The sequence below is a fragment of the Equus asinus genome, chromosome 15 (assembly GCF_041296235.1).
Source record: "Equus asinus isolate D_3611 breed Donkey chromosome 15, EquAss-T2T_v2, whole genome shotgun sequence".
Classification (NCBI taxonomy): Eukaryota; Metazoa; Chordata; class Mammalia; order Perissodactyla; family Equidae; genus Equus; species Equus asinus.
This window is the reverse complement of record NC_091804.1, coordinates 10,973,495-10,995,000: the sequence shown is the minus strand read 5'-3', so window position 1 is coordinate 10,995,000 and position 21,506 is coordinate 10,973,495. Positions and strand designations below refer to the sequence as shown.

At 36.1% G+C, this 21,506-nt stretch overlaps 1 protein-coding gene across 11 annotated transcripts in view; it reads right to left on the bottom strand.

Annotated features, from left to right (window-relative positions):
- TASP1 (taspase 1) overlaps positions 1-21,506 on the bottom strand; it is a 310,101-nt gene that overhangs the window by 232,903 nt on the left and 55,692 nt on the right. For 10 of the 11 annotated variants that reach the window (XR_011494551.1, XR_011494552.1, XM_070485553.1 and 7 more), the window contains one exon: positions 7,582-7,661. Coding sequence is in view for 9 of the 11 variants with exons in the window: in XM_070485553.1 (XP_070341654.1) it covers positions 7,582-7,661 (80 nt within the window). In the remaining 2 variants the exon portion in view is untranslated. Of the gene's footprint in view, positions 1-7,581; positions 7,662-8,134; positions 8,244-21,506 lie in introns of all 11 variants that reach the window. The other variant, XM_070485552.1, reaches the window with a different exon arrangement.

Here is a 21,506-nt window from a genome sequence, read left to right as displayed (position 1 = left end):
TTTCAGCCCCATCCCCAGCATCTGGGAAGGAGAGAGGGACTGGAGGTTGAACTAATGACTGAACATGTCTACATGATGAAGCCTCCATAAAAATCCCAAAAGTACAGCGTTCAGAGGGCTTCCAGGTAACTGAACACATCTAACATGCTGGGAGGGTGATGTACTCAACTCCATGAAAACAGACACTCCTGTGCCCAGAACACTTCCAGACCTCGCCTTATCGCTATTGCTTCATCTAGCTGTTCATTCATATCCTTTAACATCCTTTTGTAATAAACTGGTATTCTAGTAAGTAAAATGTTTCCCTGAGTGCTGTGAGTCACACTAGCAAATTAATCAAACCCAAGGAGGGAGTTCTCTGATTTATAGCCAGTCAGAAGCACACAGACAACCTGGACTTGCAATTGGCATCTAAAGCGGGAGAGAGGCAGTCCTATGGGACTGAGCACTTAACCTGTAGGGTCTGCACTAACTCTGTTTAGAATCAGAATTGGATTGAATTGTAGGACACTCAGCTGATGTCAGAGAATTGCTTGGTGTGGAAAAGCCACACATCTGGTCTCAGTAGAGTTGTAAAGAGTTCTGAGTGTGACAATATCATGAGAGTAAAGGAGAAGCAGAAGAGTGTTTTTCCCATACACGATGCACACATACCCAGCAAAAGTAAAAGCAAAAAAAAGTTATCTGGAGAAAGACACCTTCATCCTAGGCCGTGGGTGAATCTACATAAATAATTATTCAAGGGTAATGAGAAGCACACAGTCAAAGATAATCAGGCACAAAGAAAATGAGGCACCATGAATGACAATAAGCAGGAAAAAAGTCCCAACGTAGATTTCAAATATTGGAATTACCAGAAACAAATATAAAACAAGTATGCTTATAATGATTAAAGAATAGACAACAAACATGAAAATATCAATATTTCATACTATAAACTAAAAAAAATATAGGTTATTTTTCAAAAAGAGAAAGAAAACTTCTAGAAATAAAAAAGCAAATAATCAAAACTAAAATCTCAATGCATGTGTTTGGTAGCTGATAGAATATAAAAAAAAGGAATTAGTATATTGGAAGACAGATGAGAAAAAAATTATCCAAAATATAGCTGAAAGAGATAAGATGATAGAAAACACAGAAGAAAGGTTAAGAAACAGAGAAGATAATGTGAGAAGGTCTAATATCTGTTTAATTAGAATTTCAGAAGGCAAAGGATAAAAGAATGGAATAAAGGTAATTTTTTTGACTGGATAAGAATTTTTCCAAAATGATAAAAGCCACTAACTTACAGATTTAATGATTCCAAAGAATATCCATAAATTAAATTAAAATCATAAAAGTCAATAACAAGAAACATTAAATAAATGAGACTAAGAATAACAACAGAGAAAAATCTAAAAACAGCAAGAGGGGAAAAAAGACAGGTTACCTTGAAATAAGTGGCAGTTAGAATGACAGCAGTCTTTTCAACAGCAACAATGGAAGCCCAAGACAGTGGACTGATTATCTTCAATGTGCTGAAAGGAAATGTCTGCTGACCTAGAACACTATATTCAGTGAAAATATCCTTCAAAAATGAAGGTGAAATAAAAATAAAAATAGATAAACAAGAATGAACAAATTCATTACCAGCAAGACCTGTACTAAGGAAAATGCTAAAGGATATTCTTCAGAAACGGAAAATAACACAAAGTGAAAGCTCAAAGGCAAAAAAAGGTGGCGGGGGGACGGTATTAAGTGCAAAGGAAAGGATATATATTTAGGCAAGTCTAAATGAAACTGACTGTAATAAAACAATAATGTTTCACAGTGTTTTAAATATATAGAGAGAGCTTAAAATATGAAAACCAAAGTTGGGAAGATCTTAAATGTAGTTCATTCACGTATTCAATGGTCCTCACATTGTCTGAGAAGTGATAAAAACTACTACTTTCTAATAGAATTTCATAAGTCGAGTATGCATGTTAAAATCTCTAGGTTAACTTCTACAGAATGGTAAGAAAAGGTAAAAATTAACATATTAATAGAAGGGAAAATGTAATAACAGAAAATAATCCTAGAAAAGGCAAGAAATGAGATAAAAGATGACATAGATCATGTGAGACAAATAGAAAGCACAAAGTAAAAGAGTGGATTTAATTATCACACACACACAAAAAGAATAGATTCAAATCTAAATGTGAGTAATTACATTAAATGTAAACAGACTTACTGTACCAATTAAAATATAAATATTTCCCCCAAAAAAATTTTAATATATACGTATTGCTTCTAAGAGATACATCTTGAATATAAGAACATACAAAGATTGAAAACAAAAGCATGGAAAAAGATATACATGCAAACATTAACCAAAAGAAGCTATTACAACTATTTTAATATCAACCAAGAAAACTTAAAGGCAGTAATTATTACTAGATAGAGTGCCATTTCTTTAAAATAAGAACATCAATTAACCAAAGTCTCTTGTGGGGCTATTAACATATGTACAAGTAAAATATACAACTATAGGAAAAGAAAAAAAGGCAAGTGTTGTTAGGTCCTTGCATGATACAGTATGTGATAAATATGAGGAATATGAGGTTGTTTTAACACTTTTAAAAAAATCAATGTAATTCATCAAACTAACATATTAACATCCTCTTAATAAACAAAAAGAATCCAATAAAATTAAAGATTCATTTGTAATTTTTTTAAATCTTGCAAAAAAAAAACTTTAAATATAATGAAGTATACCTATAAACTTTTAATCAAAGCATCATCCTTAAAATTAATGCCCACTATCATCCCTTCTATTAAACTCTATACTGATGATCCTTTACCAGTGTGAAAAGGGAAGGAAAAAAGTATAAAGATTATAAGGAAAGAAACAAAACTATCATCTTTCACAAATGGTATGATTGCAAGTTTAGGGAATCAACAAGAATCCATAGACAAATTATTAAGAATGAATATGAGAGTTTAGCAAGATAGCTGGATACAAACATATACATATGCATATACACATACATACATTGGATACAAACATATACATATGCATACATACATACACATGATACATAAAAAACAATTATACTAAGTAAAAGCCATTCTGAAAAACACTTTGGCAACATCTGGTAAAGCTGAAGATAGGCAGACACTCTGGTCCAGCAATTCTACTACAATGCGTATCCAGAGAAAGTCTTCTGATACAGAATACCTGGACAAGAAAATTTGTAGCAGCTCTGTTTGTTATAACCCCAACCTGAAACCAACACAATTGGCCACCTACAAGAAGTATGTGTATTATAGTTCACAATAAAGAGGTTAAAATGACAAAATGAAGAAAAAAAGATATTATTCATATAACTATACTGAAGAAAATTACAAAATATCTAATAATAAACTAATCATGAAATGTGGAAAACCAAAATGAAAGACAACTACAAAATTTCATAAAACCTTACTGAAGAACAAAAAAGTAGTCTTATACATATAATATGTTATATAAATGTTCTGAAGCAAAATTGGCAGACTGAACACAAGTTCACTTCCACATCCTACTAAAACCTTACCAAAAAATTTAAGGGGGGAAAAATGATTGACATACACAAAGGATGATGATAAGAAGAAGGGCAATATCAACGCAATTTTAGAAAATAAAAGCAAGTGGACAGGGCTGGCCAGGTGGTGCAGCAGTTAAGTTCACTCACTTTGCTTCAGTGCCCTGGGGTTCACTGGTAGGGATCCCAGGTGCAGATCTACGCACCAATTATCAAGCCATGCTGTGGCAGGCATCCCACATATGAAGTAGAGGAAGATGGGCACAGATGGTAGCTCAGGGCCAATCTTCCTCGGCAAAAAAGAGGATTAGTGGTGGCTATTAGCACTGGAATAATCTTCCTCAAAAAAAAGAAAAAAGCAAGTGGACAAACAGTAACTAAGTGAGCAGAGGAAGATGAATCCCAATGCCCAGTAGTCAAGACATCACAAAGCACTAATCTCTGTGAAAGTAAATTAGTTCCTGCCCAAAAAAAACATCAGAAAAGCTCAGAATAAAAGGTACCTCATCTCTCTGAAAGCCAGATTGGGACTAAAAACAGGAGAACCGGCAGAAAATGTCAATCAAGAACACGTAGATTCCTAAATCCCCTGCTCACACTGCAGAAAACATGAGGTTAACTCTTTAGAGAGGCTGAACCAGATGGGCCCCAAATTAGTGGACAGCAAGCAGAGCTGGAAGCAGATATCAGGGGCTCTCCCTAACACAGAGTTTTACATAAAAGCCTGAAAAAGGAAAGGTGCGACCTCCAGCCCCTGCCCTTGTTATGTACCAGTGTACTGGCTACTGCCCTGCCAGAGCTAGCAACATTTCTCTGTGACTTATCCTAAAGAAAAATACACAGACATTTGGTTTCATGGGGGGAACACCTGGGACCTCCCTCAACAAAAAGTCTGATCACGCCACCCCCAACTGAGGTCCGCCAGACCTGTCCTCACACACAAAGCTTCCAAATGGCTTTTTTTTTCCCCTGCTGAGGAAGATTAGCCCTGAGCTAACATGCATGTCAATCTTCCTCCACTTTATATGTGGGTCACCGCCAAAGCATGGCTGACAAGTAGTGCAGGTCCACGCCTGGAATCTGAGCCTGTGAACCTGGGCCATCAAAGCAGAACACAATGAACTTAACCAGTACGCCATGGGGCTGGCCCCCCAGTTGGCTTTTAAGTGTCTCACTCATGAATATGAAAACATCAGAGAGTCACTAGACAGTTGAGGAAATTTGCTAACATGTATTAGAGTCTGAAACAAACAGTAAGACACAGGAAGGAGAAACAGCAGAAGAGAACAAATTTTAGACCAGAATATCCTAAGAGAGATAAGTGAAAATAATGAGTTAATGAAACAAAAAGAATACCATGTTTTAAAACTATTAATCACAGATGAATCTCCAGAAATTAAAAAATATGAAAATCGAAATTATAAATCTATAAGCAGTAGGTGGTTTGGGAGATAAAACTGAAGAAACTTCCCAGACAGTGGGACAAAAGATAGAAATTTTTAAAAAGACCAAAAGTAATTTTTGAAAAAGATACAAGGGATTGGAGCACAAGATTGAACATCTAATTTATAGAAATTAGAAAAATAAAATAGAGGAAAGGTAGGAAAGAGATTATTACACAAATTTTTTTAATGTCCCCAAAACTGAAGCACATGAATTGCCAGATTGAAAGTCCAGGGGGGCTGGCCCCGTGGCCGAGTTGTTAAGTTCGCACACTCCGCTGCAGGCGGCCCAGTGTTTCATTGGTTCGAATCCTGGGCGCGGACATGGCACTGCTCATCAAACCACACTGAGGCAGCGTCCCACATGCCACAACTAGAGGGACCCACAACAAAGAATATACAACTATGTCCCAGGGGGCTTTGGGGAGAAAAAGGGAAAAAAAAAATCTTAAAAAAAAAAAAGAAAGTCCAAAATGAGTACCCAGCATAATGAATAAAAAAAGATCCATCCCAAGATGATTCATTGAGACAATAAGAACATGGGAATTAAGAGCTTCCTTCCAAAGAGAAAAAATACACCATAAAGAACTGGGAATCAAAATGCCAGCAGATGGCATAATAGCAAGATTGGAAACTAGAAGACAGCAATTTCTTCAAAACCCTAAGGGAGGGGCCAGCCTGGTGGCATAGTGGTTAAGTTTGTGCACTCCGCTTCAGTGGCCTGGGGTTCGCAAGTTCAGATCTGGGCACAGACCCGGCACCGCTCATCAAGCCATGTTGTGGTGGCATCCCACATAAAACAGAGAAAGACTGGAACAGATGTTAGCTCAGTGACAATCTTCTCAAGCAAAAAGAGGAAGATTGGCAACAGATGTTAGCTCATGGTCAATCTTCCTCATACACACACACACACACACACACACAAATAAACCCTAAGGGAATTCAATTTCCAGTCTTACTTGTTCCATATGAGGGGGTAAAACAAGAAAGAACAACACATGAGATTCAGGAAACAGGGAACTGATATTGGAGAGAGAAGGAAGGAATCCCAAAAAGATGGTAAAGTGAAGACCAGGGATGACAGCTACACAGCAGGACTAGTGAGCACTCACTCCAGACTCCAAGGTACCAGGTGGCACGGCTCCAAAGAAACCAAAATGGAATCGGCAGATGACCTGATTTGTTTGCCTGATATAAGAACTTTATAACAAGTTCCATTGGGAAGATTTTAAGGCAGAATAAGTGATGAGGACTATGAGAATTTAGGGTTCTCATATTCCCTGCACCCCTGACATAAACAGATTTCTCTTCCTTCCAGTCTCCCTATGCTACAACTTTAAGCTACATGACTATTTATTCTGAATATAACATTATTATGAGCTGATCCTTATTATATACTTGCTATGATATATAATCATTTCTTGTTATACAACTTGGTTTCCCTGGAGCTAATGAATCCTCATTTTTTCATTTCATTATTTAAATTATATTCATAGATTACTTTGATAGAAAATAAAAATTTAACTTAAAAAAGTAGCATATGTTTCTAATATTTGTCTTTTTAGTCATAATTATGTAGGCATGATTTTTTTAAATAGACATATAAAACACACAAATACACATATACACATATTTATAACTCATTTTTTCACTTTTTTCAGTCATTAGATTTAATCAGTATTAGACATCAGTCTTGATAACAATTTCCAGGTATTTCATAACATTTCATTGTAAGATCATGATAATTTATTTACTCACACTCCTCTGTGTTGAACATAAGAGTTTTTCAAATTTTTTGATATTATTAATAATGCTCACTGAGCACCCTTCTACGTAAATCTTTGTCTACATCTCTAATGACAAGTTCCTAGAACCAGAATAGGTTTAAGGCTTTTGATCTATTGGCTGTTCCCTAATTTTTCTACCAATTTACGTTTGCATCTATAATGCATATGTTCATTTCAAGGTAGACTTACCAGCAGGAATATTTTTTAACTCTTGCACAAATTAAGAAGGAACAAATTTAGCCTGTACTCCTTTTAATTTGAATCTCCCTACTAGCTATGTTATATTATCTACTTATGACTTTTGATGATATTTCTATTGGGGTATTACATGTATTTGTGTGGTTTTTAATTTGGTAAGCCTCTTCATAAATTAAGGATATGTGTCCCTTTGTCAATTTATAAGTGTTTTTTCAATCTTAACTCTTCTGTAGTCACACTTTTGATTTTCCTTCTCTTGTACTTGATACCCAGAAAGGCCTTCTTCAGCTCAAGGACAGTTAAATGTTGACCTACGTTTTCATCTCTTTTTCTGAGGTGGTAGTATTATGGTTTTATTATTAGTAATTATTTTAAGTAACACAAAAGGGATCCTTTAGCAGTACTTCTATAAAAGCATGATAAAACAATGGGGGGACCTCAGGAATATACAGGTGGCTTAAAATCAAATAACTTTCTACATATCTTTTAACTATAAATATTTCAACATATAAGCTTTCTTCCTAAAATATTGGTGCTATATGGGTCAACAGCAATGTAATACTTTCAGGTATACATGCTAATATAGCTGAATTTTGAAAAGTTTTTACTCACTTGTGGTCATGATGTTCGGAGGGCAAGAGGGTATTCCATGATCCACTGCCCATCTGTAGGCTCCTTCTCCAACTAAAAAGCTAACAGAAAAATTATTCTTTTAAAAATTCAGTGTCATCTTTTCCTACATATTCAATAAAGTAATACAGTAAGGCAATTGAAGAAAAGTCTTGTATATAGATATAATTCTAGATTGACCTCAAAATTATAATATGGCTAATTGCCCCCAAAATTTCTTTTAGATCTTCCCCAAGTTAGAATTTCTACAATTGGAAATGGTACAATTTCATTTGCAATTAACTAACAAGTAAAAATTGGCAAATCCAGTCTAAGAAGAAGTAAAAATAGTTGATTTCCCAGTGGAAAATATTAAAATTTATCTTGGATAAATATGGTACTCACTTTACCCACCACAAGATCTATTTAATCAGGTAAAGAGTCAAAGTTTAAGTAAATGTCTTCAGATTTGGTATTCTTGCCTAGTATAACACCTGGATCTACCCAAAATGAGTGGGTACATCTAGAGACGCCCAAACAAATGAGATGTGCTTACATTTCTAAGCCTTGATGCAACAAAAATACATTCATGATCCTCAGAATCACTTTTATTGTGATAAGTAAAGTACTGTGGTGTCCCAAAAAGCAATTTTTTAAGTCGTAAGCTGTAAGATTTAACATAATAAAGTGAATAAAAGGATACTGTTAGCTAACCGTAAAAGACTTTCAAAGATTTCAAATAGCATGCAGTATAATTAACTGATTCCCTAACACAGTAATAGCAAGCAGTTACCACCATAATGAATCACTTCATCTCCTTCCATCGCCAACTTCTTAAAGATTTCAAACAGCTAGTAATGGATTCCTTGAACTTGTGCCTACTCATTAGTTTTCTGCTCTCTATTTTTTGTTTCTGTTCTTCTAATCAGTCCAACACTAAAAACCCAAAGTAATACATATTGAAGTCTTGAGACTCAATTGTTAACAAGACCAGTGACAGACTGGCAAAACAAAATCTAAGCAGACACTCAGAAACACATCCACGTAGTTCCAATGAGAAACTAAACGGTTAAGCCCAATAACTGTTTTCCACTATATATAAAAGTAGGCATGCAGGGAGCATTGAAAAAAGAGAGGAGAAAAGGTCAAAAAGAATAAACAACCTTACCTCTTCAAACGTCTATATTTTAAAAATTCTAAAAGATTCTTAAAACAGAAAACAATTTCTCCTATTCTTACATCAAATGAAGACCACTGCAAAGAAAAGCCATCACATAAAGTTCAAATGGAAGAATAACTGAAACAGAAACTTGGATGCAAGCTGAGCTGTCCTGATGGCATTTTTAGCACTTCCTTCTTCTAGAAAAACAATTTGATAAAACAAACAATTTCTCTTCCACAAAGATGTAAAAGAGATGCTGAAGTAGTAAATTAAACAATCAGGACAGAAGCTTGGAGCTGAATCTAAGTATTCTCAGAATAATCATTGGGCATTTTGGGTTCAATCCCAGTATCTGGTATCAATGGCATTTTACAAAATATTCTTAGTTTTATTTTTCATTTCTTAATCATTCATAGGCTTGATTCTAAATAAAATCAATTTGCCATTATCTGCTAGGCAAGTTTGTAAATACTTTAAGCATTTTATAACATTCATGGGAAGGTGAGTGTTTGAACTCCATCTTATGGGTAAGAATACTGAATATCTGACCTTTCCTTACTATCAAAAATTACCTGTCTAGTAGTTCACTATCACACAAAAACTGCTGTCAAAATCATTTTAAAAGGCTGTAAAGCTACATGAGCTTTTGATAAAAACTATAGCCACAAGTCAAAAAAATAACTTTCCAGAACATTAAATGCAGTACCAAGTGAAATTTTTCTCAAACACTCCTCTGACTCTCCAAAGCTTTTAGAGAAGTCTCACCTTGATCCATTAGAAAATCCCACTGACTCTACCTTTATAATATATTCAGAATCTGACCACTTCTCATCACCTCCACTGCCACCACCTTGGTCTAAGCCACCATCATCTGTTATCTGTATTGTTGTAATGGCCTCATCACTTCATGCTTGCCTTGCTCTGCCCGTTGCCCCAGTCTATTCTCAATACACCAGCCACTGACATCCTTCTAAAACACAAGTCAGATAATGACATCCTCTTGTCAAAATCCTGCAAAACCTCTTGTGAGGACTCTAGTGTGGAAACTGGAGTCTTCCCAAGAATCTACAAGTTCCCAAGTGATCTGATCCTTTCTGCTCTCTCCTCACATCAACTCTTATTTCTCTTGCCCTCTTGCTTACCCTACTCCAGCCTCTTGTGAAAACACAACCATACCAAGGGGACTCCTGCCTCAAGGCCTTCACCCTGACTGCTCCCTCTGTCAAACTCTTCCCTTATTTCCCAAATGGCAAATTCCCTCATCTGCTCAAATATTTCTCCTTGATTAGGCCTATTTAAAACTGTACCCCAACACATTGCACTCCCCTACTCAGTACTCTAAACCCTCTCATTCTGTTCTTTTCACGTTTTTTCTTTTTCCTGCCTTCTAACATACTACATACTTTATAATTTACATATTAGTTCTATTGTTTATTTCTGCCTTCCCCAAATAAACCATAAGCTTTAAAAGAGCAGGGATTTTTGTTTTTTCATTGACATCAATATATTCCAAGCATTTAGAATAGTGCCTGAAGCATACTAAGCATTAAATAAACATTAGCAAGACAGTAAACAAAATAATAAGCTAGGGTGTCAAAATTCCCCAAAGGATAGCATTTTCCCTGTGTTATACTCATCTTAATTTACATTAAAGCACATCTAAAGTGTTATAAAACAAAAGCAACACTCTCCTGAGACTAGCACTGAGGTGGGGTGATAAAAACCTTCCATAAGCTGAGCTACAGGTGCTGCTGCCAGTTCTAACAGCACCAAACATCCCAAAAGGGCTGTCTGGGCAAATACAGTGATGCAAATTACAGTCTTCCGGATGGAAACCACCTATTTTCAAAGAACCATGACTTTACAATCAGTCTAAAAATGTGTAATTTAGTGATTCAGAAAGTTCTCAAAAATCCTCAGGGACTCTGATAATTAAAATACATTATTCTGGATGAGAAAGATATAGGAGAAAACAATAGCTGCTTCTTTGGACTTAAAAACAGATTTCTATCTATTTTACCTATTACTTTTTTGTTCAACATAAATATACAAAATTGAGGAAAGATGAATTAGTGGCTATTGATTATTTAAAGTTTACAGACACAAAGTACAAATGAAGGAGAACCTCCTATATTTGGAAATAACATATAACAACCAAATTAAATAGAATTTAACTCTCAAAAAATTTTTATTATAGAAATTTTCAATCATATACATTACAGAGAACAGTGTAATGAACTCAATGGATCATCACCCTATTTCATCAATTATTAATACTTTGCTAATCTCATTCATTTATACCCCTACCCAGATTATTTTGAAGCAAATCCCAGATATCATATAATTTCCAATATAAATAATTTAACATGCATCTCAAAAAATAACTCTCTAAAAAATACAACCACAACATAACCAATTGACATCTAAAAAAATTAACAAAAAACCTTTAGAATTAAAACACACATTCAATCAATGTTCACATTTCCCTGAGTGTCTTATAACATTTTGCCATGATTGTTATTTTGTTTTTTAAACTGTTTCGTTTGAATGGAAATCTAAGTCCATACCTTCTTATTAGTTGACAGGTTTCATGTTTCTTTTAATCTTTAGGTTTTTAAATTTTCTTTCCACACTCATACAACAAAAGCACTATAAATTTGAATGAATTTATGAAATATAATAAACAGTATTTTCAAATAAACAATGCACCAAAAATTAAACCTGCCTCTCAAAAAATCTGAAGGTCTAATGAGCACCTTAGGTTTCATTCATACTAAACCTAAAACAACAATGCTTGTCTAGCTTTCCATTTTTCATCAAAAGAAAGATAACTTCCAAAAATTATAACTCATGTATTAGGTAATCAGCAAGTTTTTTCCGTAAAGGGCCAGAAACCAAATAGTTTAGGCTTTGTGGCCAGAACGTATCTATTGCAACAACTCAGTTTGGCCTTTACAGTGCACAAGCAGCCACAGACAATAGTACACAAATGGGTATGGCTATCTTCCAACAAAACTTTATTTACAAAAACAGGCAGCAGACCAGATTTGGCCAACTCCTGTTCTAGATAATAATGCCTACCAAAGTTGAACCCTGCCATAATGGAGGAAGAAACATTCAAGCTATACTTTTATAAATAAAATAAACTTGGGTAAATGTGACAGTTTATGATGGTAGTCCCACTGCGTTTATGAAGATATCAAATACTCTACACTAGTCTGACCAAACACCAATACTTAAACAATACAACATATCATGGTGGCTAAAACCAGAAAATTAAAATATGAAAATTTTCTGCTAATAGAAGCATTGTTCTGCCTAGGTTCTGCTGCAGGTTTTTCTAACAAAGCGATAAGAGTTTATAAAATTCTAACCTTTAGATACAGCTGAAACAGATACACCCCCTGCCCTCCTCAATGAGGTATACAGATAAATAAACTTTTTATTTAAATATTTCTTAGAAAACATCCATTATATGTAACGCCTGCTGCCCTCATAAAGTGGTCTGCCTCTTCAATAGACAAAACCAGAGGACTATGGTTTCTAGGTCTTCCATCTGCTTTTTTTTTTTTTTTTTAAAGATTTTATTTTCCTGTCTCTCCCAAAGCCCCCTGGTACATAGTTTTGTATCTTTTCAGTTGTGGGTCCTTCCAGCTGTGGCATGTGGGACGCCACCCCAGCATGGCCTGACAAGTGGTGCCATGTCCGCATCCAGGATTCGAACCAGCGAAACCCTGGGCCACCGAAGCAGAGCGTGCGAACTCAACCACTCAGCCATGGGGCCGGCCCCTTCCATCTGCTTTTGATACTTTTTCTACCTCTATGCCTGGCATACAAGAAATGAAGAATAATATTTGCAGAATCAATGAGTAGATAAGGGTATAAATAACTAAATGGTGTAAACAGTTACTTCTCCTTCTTATAAAAAGATTCTTTCCCCCCTTACTTTTTTTTTTTTTTAAAGATTTTATTTTTTTCCTTTTTCTCCCCAAAGCCCCCCGGTGCATAGTTATATATTCTTTGTTGTGGGTCCTTCTAGTTGTGGCATGTGGGACGCTGCCTCAGCGTGGTTTGATGAGCAGTGCCATGTCCACGCCCAGGATTCGAACCAACGAAACACTGGGCCGCCTGCTGCAGAGCGCACAAACTTAACAACTCGGCCACGGGGGCAGCCCCATCCCCCCTTACTTCTAATCTGCTGCTTCTAACATGATATGGAGGGACTCCATAAATTTCTAATACCGTTAACAGTGGTCAAGCATGGGACTCAGTTTCTTTATCTGCAAAATGTGTCTTATCCTCACAAATCATTGTATAATTTTTATGAGACAATTCATGCAAACCACATAAAACAGTGCTATCATAGTATAAAAATGCAATAAATGTTAGCTACTATCATTATAGAAATTAGATAACTAGACTTATTACGGTCAGGTGTAAATAAGCTCAAAGTAAAAACATAAATTTGGTTTTGTTGATTTAGAACACTCAGGGAATTTGGCTTTTATTTTTAAACTACTGCAGGTATACAGTGAACTTCCAGGCACATGAGAGATTTCTGCTTCTGGATAAGATGGAATAACAGGGAACAAATTTACACTCTTGGCTGAACCAATGGAAAAAAAAAGACAACACAGAAAACAACAGTTTCAGACATTAGAGAGTAGACAATGTACGACAGTGATCCCTGAGAGAAAGGAAACAAACAAGGAAAACCCTATGACTGCCCCAGCTTACTGCCTGGAGAGTTTTCAAGCAACAGAGCAGAAAGGAACTCAGGCAGAGCCTGGAGGTCTCTCTCAGTTGAAGAGAGAGAGCTTAGGCAGCCAGCGAGGCCAAAGTGGCCTAAGTTCACAGGGCATAGTACCAGAGAGGAGACAGCAGCACAGAGAAAGGACTCTGGAGAAGTGCAGAGTCCCCTTCTATTCTTAAGCAGAGTAGAGATCAGTGTATGCATAAGAGAACATTACCCAAAGCCTGGTAAACAATAATGTTAAAGTTTTAGAGGAAATAATCTCCAAGTTCACACAGGGCCAGAACAGCTGCCGTTCTCGCCAAAGTAAAAACTCTCATTCTGGGTGCATCTGTTACAGCACTCAGAATGGTTTTGCCCCAATAGCAAAGCAAAATTAGCTCAAGGCTAAATGTTTCTCTAGTCGCATATACTATAAGGCAAGACCTGACAGGATGAAACTGTCTCTAAATAACCACATACTAGTATAAAGCCTAAGAAAATTTATTAAAATACAAAAATATCCAGCATCCAATAAGGTAAAACTTAAAATGTCTGTAATCAAGTAAAAAATTACCAGGCATACAAAGAAGCAGAAAAATGTAACCTATAATGAAGAGAGAAATCGTACAATTGAATAAAACCCAGAAATGAAAAAATGAGGAGTGACATCAGCATCATGGAAGAGTGAGATGTTCCCTGTATCTCTCCCCTCTAAGTTACAACTAAATGGACATTCATTAACCAACAGAAGATTCCTTACACAGCACAACAGGACACCTAAGAGATCCACACAGCCATACATCTGAAGGTGGGTGGAATGGATCCCCAGGACACAGTGGAACTAGGTGAGCAGACACTTTCCCCTCCCCAGAGACAGCAATCCAGGTCACAGATCTTCACACAGTGGCCAGCTCAACTGTGAGTGAAGGAGAGGAGACGCAGGCAGCAAGACCCACACACAAACACTGTTGGAGTGGTGGTCCAGCCTGCGGAAGCACACACCATGCCACAGTGGCCCACCTACATGAGAGCTCCCCACCAAGTGCCAGCAGCTCACCCTGTGCCAAGGCTCCCCACCAACCAAATGCAGCAGCTCAGCCAACTTGCCTGTGAACGCAGCACAGGCCCAAACGAAAGTGCCCCTCCCACCTAGTGCAGCAACTCAGCTGGTGCCTTGCTGAGCATGGCAGCTCTGCCCACAAAAAAGTGCCTCTCCTACCTAGAGAAGCAGCTCAGCTGAACCTGCCCACCAAGCATAGCACCCAGCCACATGACACCCACGAAGCACAGAGGCTGCGCCAGCATGAGCACAATCTGCCAAACAGCTACAACCAGCCCACATGAACGCAGAGTGGCCCAACCATCACAACTACCAGCAGACAGGGCAGGATCAAAAAACATAGCCCCTGTCATCCCAGCTACATAATCTACAATATGATGTTACCACAAATGTACCAGCAGAAGATCAATGTATCAAACACCAGGAGAACTACAGTAACACTGCAGAGTAGAAGGAAAATGACAAGTCTCCAGAAACCAATCCTGAAGTCACAGAAGATTACAATCTAAATGACAGAGAATTCAAAATAGTTGTCATAAATAAACTCAACAAGTTACAACAAAACACAGAAAGATAGTTCAATGAGCTCAGAAATAAAATTAATGAACAGAAGGAATACTTCACCAAAGAGACTGAAGCCCTTAAAAAATATATACAGAAATTCTGGATATGAAGAACACAATCAATGAGATAAAAAATAATGTAGAAATGATAAAAAATACAGCAGACATGATGGAGGAGAGAATTATGAATTACATGATAGAAATACAGAAATGCTTCAGGTTGAGAAGGCAGAACTAAGATTTTTAAAGAATGAAGAAATTCTGTGAGAAATGTCCAACTCAATTAGGAAAAGTAATATAAGGATTGTAGGTATACTGGAGGGAGAAGGGGGGAGGAGGAAGAAGAGCGGCAGAAAGGAGCAGAGAGTTTGTTCAAAGAAATAACAGCTGAGAGCTTCCCAAACCTGGGATGGAGCTGAACCTACAAGGACATGAAGCCAACAGAACTCCTAATTACATCAATGCAAAAAGACAAAAACTTTCAGCCAAGAATACTGTATCCAGCAAAATGATCCTTCAGATATGATAGAGAAATAAAAGCTTTCCCAGATAAACAAAATCTGAGGGAGTTTATCACCACTAGACCTGCCTTACAAGAAATGATGAAGGAAGACTTCCTACCTGAAACAAAAAGGTAAAGGTTTACAAAGCTTTGAACAAGGAGATAAACACACAAGATCAGAAAATTCCAGCTCTCTATCAGAATAGGTTAGCAAACACTTAATTATAACATAAAGATAAAGGGAAGGAAAGCATCAAAAATAACTATGAACACTTCAATTTAGTCACAAACTCACAACCCAAAAATAATACTTTGTGACGATAACTCAGAAGGGGAACAAGAGATGGAACTTGTTTAGGCTAATAAGAGGCTATCAGAAAATAGACTATCTCACTTACGAGATCTTTCACACACACCTCATTGTAACCATTAAACAAAATATCAGAGCAGAACCACAAATCATAACTAAAGAGAAAACTGAGAAATCATCACAGAAAACGACCAAACTGAAATGGCATTCAGAAATAGAAGGGAAAAGAAACAATGGAAATATAGAACTGGAAAACAAGAGATAAAATGGCAGTATTAAGCCCTTACATATACAAAATCACTCTAAATGTAAATGGATTGAATTCTCCAATCAAAAGACACACAGTGGCGGGATGGATTAAAAAACAAGACCCAACAATATGCTGCCTCCTGGAAACACATCTCAGCTCTAAAGACAAACATAGGCTCAGAGTGAAGGGATGTAAGATGATACTCCAAGCACATGGCAAGCAAAAGAAAGCAGATGCTGCCATACATAAATCAGAGAAAGCAGATTTCAAGATAAAAAAGATAATGAGAGACAAAGAGGGGTATTATATAATGAGAAAAGGGACATTCCACCAAGAAGACATAACACTTATAAATATATATGCACCTAACACAGGAGCACCAAAGTATATAAAGGAACTATTAACAGACCTAAAGGGAGAAATTGACAGCAACACAATAATAGTAAGAGACCTCAACACCCTACTTACACCAATGGATAGATCATCCAGACAAAAAGTCAACAAGGAAAGAGCTAAAATGTTAAATGGAACACTAGACCAGATGGACTTAATAGATATATGGAGAAAACGCCATCCCAAAACTGCAGAATACACATTCTTCTCAGGTGCACATGGAACATTCTCAAAGATAGACCATATGTTGGGAAAGAAGGCAAGCCTAAATAAATTTAAGAAGATTGAATTTAAGAAGAAATAAATTTAAGAAGGTTGAAATCATATCAAGTGTCTTTTCTGACCACAATGAAAACAGAAATCAACTACAAGAAAAAAGCTAAGAAAGTCAGAAATATGTGGAGACTAAACAACATGATAGTGAAAAACCATTGGCTCAATGAAGAAATCAAAGGAGAAATTTAAAAATATCTAGAGACAAATGAAAATGAAAACATAACATACCAACTCTTAGGGATGCAGCAACAGCAGTGCTAAGAGGGAAATTTATGCCAATACAGGCCTACCTCAACAAATAGAAAAATCTCAAATAAGTAATCTTAAACTATACTTAACAGAACTAGAGAAAGAAGAACAAAGCCCAGAGTCAGCAGAAGGAGGGAAATAATAAAAATTAGAGCAGAAATAAATGAAATAGAGACTTAAAAAAAATGAAAAGGATCAATGAAACTAAGAGCTGGTTCTTTGAGAAGATAAACAAAATTGACAAACCCTTAGCCAGACTCACTAGGAAAAAAAGAGAGAAGGCTCAAATAAATAGTTATTAAGTGAAAGAGGAGAAATTACAACAGATAGCACAGAAATACAAAGGATTATAAGAAAATATGATGAAGAACTATATGCCAATCTAGAAAAAATGGATAAATTCTTAGACTCATACAACCTCCCAAAACTGAATCAAGAAGAAATAGAGAATCTGAATAGACCAACCACAAGATACTGAAACATTAATCAAACACCTCCCAAAAAACAAAAGTCCAGGACCAAATGGCTTCTCTGGAGAATTCTACCAAACATTCGAAGAGGATTTAACACCTACCCATCTCAAACTATTCTGAAAAATTGAAGAAGAAGGAACACTTCCTAACTCATTCTACAAGGCAAACAGTACCCTGATACCAAAACCAGACAAAGACAACACAAAAAAGGGAAATTACAGGCCAATGTCGCTGATGAACATAGATGCAAAAATCCTCAATAAAATATTAGCAAATCAAATACAGCAATATATTAAAAGGATCATACACCATGATCCAGTGGGATTTATACCAGAGATGCAGGGATAGTTCAACATCGGCAAATCAATCAACATGATACACCACATTAACAAAATGAGTAATAAAAATCACATGATCATCTCAATAGATGCAAAGAGAGCATCTGACAAGATCCAACATCCATTGATGATAAAAATTCTCAATAAAATGGGTAGAGAAGGAAAGTATCTCAACATAATAAAGGCCATATATGACAAACCCACAGCTAACATCATACTTAACGATCAAAAACTGAAAGCTATCCCTCTGAGAACAGGAACAAGAGTGCCCACTCTTGTCACTCCTATTCAACATAGGAGGTTTTGGCCAGAGCAATTAGGCAAGAAAAAGAAATAAAAGCTATGTAAATTGGAAAGCAAGAAGTAAAACTCTCGCTGTTTGTGACCAACATGATCTTATATATAGAAAACCCTAAAGAATCCACCAGAAAACTATTAGAAATAATCAACAACCACAGCAAATTTGTAGGGTACAAAGTCAACTTACAAAAATCAGTTACATTTCTATACAGCAATAACAAACTAGCAGAAAGAGAAGTGAAGAATACAATCCCACTTAACAATCACAACAAAAAGAATAAAACATCTAGAAAAAAATTTAACCAAGAAGGTGAAAGACCTATACACTGAGAACTATAAAACATTATTGAAAGAAATCAAAGAAGACGTAAAGAATAGGAAAGATATTCCATGCTCATGGATTGGAAGAATAAACACAGTTAAAATGTCCTTATTACCTAAAGCAAATCTACAGATTCAATGCAATCCCAAGCAGAATCCTAATGCCATTCTTCACAGAAATGGAACAAAGAATCCTAAAATTTATATGCAACAACAAAAGACCCCAAATAGGAAAAACAATCCTGAGAAAAACCAACAAAGCTGGATGCATCACAATTCCTGACTTCGAAATATACTAAAAAGCTATAATAATCAAAACAGCATGGTAGGGACACAAAAACAGACACACAGATCAATGGAACAGAACTGAAAGCCCAGAAATAAAACCATACATCTTTGGACAGCTAATTTTTGACAAAGGAGCCAGGAACATACAACAGAGAAAGTAAAGTCTCTTCAATAAATGGTGTTGGGAAAACTGGACAGCCATGTGCAAAAGAATGAAAGTACACCATACACAAAAGTTAAGTCAAAACAGATTAAAGACTTGAATGTAAGATCTGAAACCATAAAACTCCTGGAAGACAGTATACGCAGTACACTCTGACATCGGTCTTAGCAGCATCTTTTTGAATACCATGTCTACTCGAGTAAGGGAAACGAAAGAAAAAATAAACAAATGGGGCTACATCAGGCTAAAAAGCTTCTGCGAGGCAGAGGAAACCAGGAACAAAACGAAAAGACAACCCCCCAACTAGGAGAAAATATTTCTAAACCATGTATCTGACAAGGGGTTAACTTCCAAAATATATAAAGAACTCATACAAGTCAACAACAAAAAAACAAATTTGATCAAAAAACAGGCAGAGGATATGAACAGATGTTTTTCCAAAATATACAGATGGCCAATAGGTACATGAAAAGATGTTCAACATCACTAATTTTTAGGGAAAGACAAATCAAAACTACAATGAGATATCACTTTACACCTGTCAGAATGGCTATAATTAACAAGACAAAAAATAACAAATGTTGGAGAGGCTATGGAAAAAAGGTAACCCTCATACACTGCTGGTGGGAATGCAAACTGGTATAGCCACTATGGAAAACAGTACAGAGATTTCTCAAAAAATTAAAAACAGAAATACCATACGATCCAGCTATCCCACTACTGGGTATTTATCCAAAGAACATGAAATCAGCAATCCAGAGAGACTTATGCACTCCTATGCTCACTGCAGCATTATTCACAATAGCCAAGATGTGGAAGCAACCCAAGTGCCCACCAACTGATGAATGGATACAGAACATGCAGTGTATAAATACAATGAAATACTACTCAGCCATAAAAAAAAAGACAAAATCGTCCCATTTGCAACAACATGGGTGGACACTGAGTGTACTATGTTAAGTAAAGAAAGCCAGACAGAGAAAGACAAACATGGTATGATTTCACTCATGTGGAAGATAAACAAACATAGTGATAAGGAGAACAAATTAGATTACCAGAGAGGAAGTAGGTAGGGGGGAGGTGGAAAAGGGTAAAGGGACACACGTATCGTGATGGGTGAAAACTAGACTATTGGGAATGAGCAAGATGCAGTCTACACAGAAACTGATATATAATAATGTACCCTGAAATTACACAATGTTATAAACCAATATGATGTCAATGAAATAATTTTTTTAAAAATGATACAATTAGGAAACAAAGATAGTGAAACTTATAACTCTATCCATATGTTCAAGAAGCTACAGGAAAGATTAAACATGTTAAGTAGATACATGAAAGACTTTTTTTAAAGATGCAAATCAAACTTCTGGAGATAAAAACTACAATGTCAAAATGAAAAATAAACTGGAAGGGTTTAACAGGCGATTTGATATTGCAGCAAAATAATCAGTGAACTTGCAAACAGCAATGGAAATTAAAGCGAAAAGAAGAGAAAAATGAATGGGAAAAGTAAACAAATTATCAGTGATCTGTAAGACTACTACAAGAGGTGAAATATACATGTAATTGGAGTCCTGAAGGCTAGAAGAGAAGGGGGCATCAGACAAAATGTCTAAAGAAATTAACAGCCAAAACTTTTCTAAATTTGATGAAATGTAAATCCCTACCTGTCCAAGAAACAAAATGAACCCAAACTCAATAGATTGCAAGAAAACTATAAGCCAGATCTCTCACATAAACACAGATGTAAAAATTCTTTACAAAATATTAGCAAATTGGATCCAACAATATATAAAAAAGATAATACTTTATGACGTAATGGAGTTTATCCCAGGATAAATGGAATGCAATTGTTGCTTTAACAGTTGAAAATCAACCAATCACTACATTAACTAAGAAAAATTATAAAATCGTCTCAATGGATGCAGAAAAGCACTTGAAAAAATACATCTATTCATATTAAAAACTTTCAGCACACTAGGAAAAGAAGGGAACTTTTTCAACATGATAAAGAGCATCTATGATAAATCTACAGCAACTGGCATACCTAACGGTAAAAGACCAAACGCTTCCTCCCTAAGATCACAAACAAGATAAGAATGTCCACTCTCACATTTCTATTCTACATTGCACTGGCGGTCCTGGACAGTGTAATAAAGAAAAAGAAATTACTTAAAGGAACCCAGATTAGAAAGGAAGAAGTAAAACTATCTTTATTTCCAGCAGACATTGACTGTTTATCTAGAAAATCTTATGGAATCTATAAAAATAATTCTGGAACAAATGTATTTAGCAAATTCCCAGGATAGAATATTGATATACTAAAATCAATCATATTTCAAAGATTTTGTTTTTTTCTTTTTCTCCCCAAAGCCCCCCTGTACATAGTTGTGTATTTTCAGTTGTGGGTCCTATTAGTTGTGGCATGTGGGATGCCGCCTCAGCATGGCTTGATGAGCGGTGCCACATCCGCACCCAGGATTCAAACTGGCGAAATCCTGGGCCATCGAAGTGCAGCGCACGAGCTTAACCACTCGGCCAC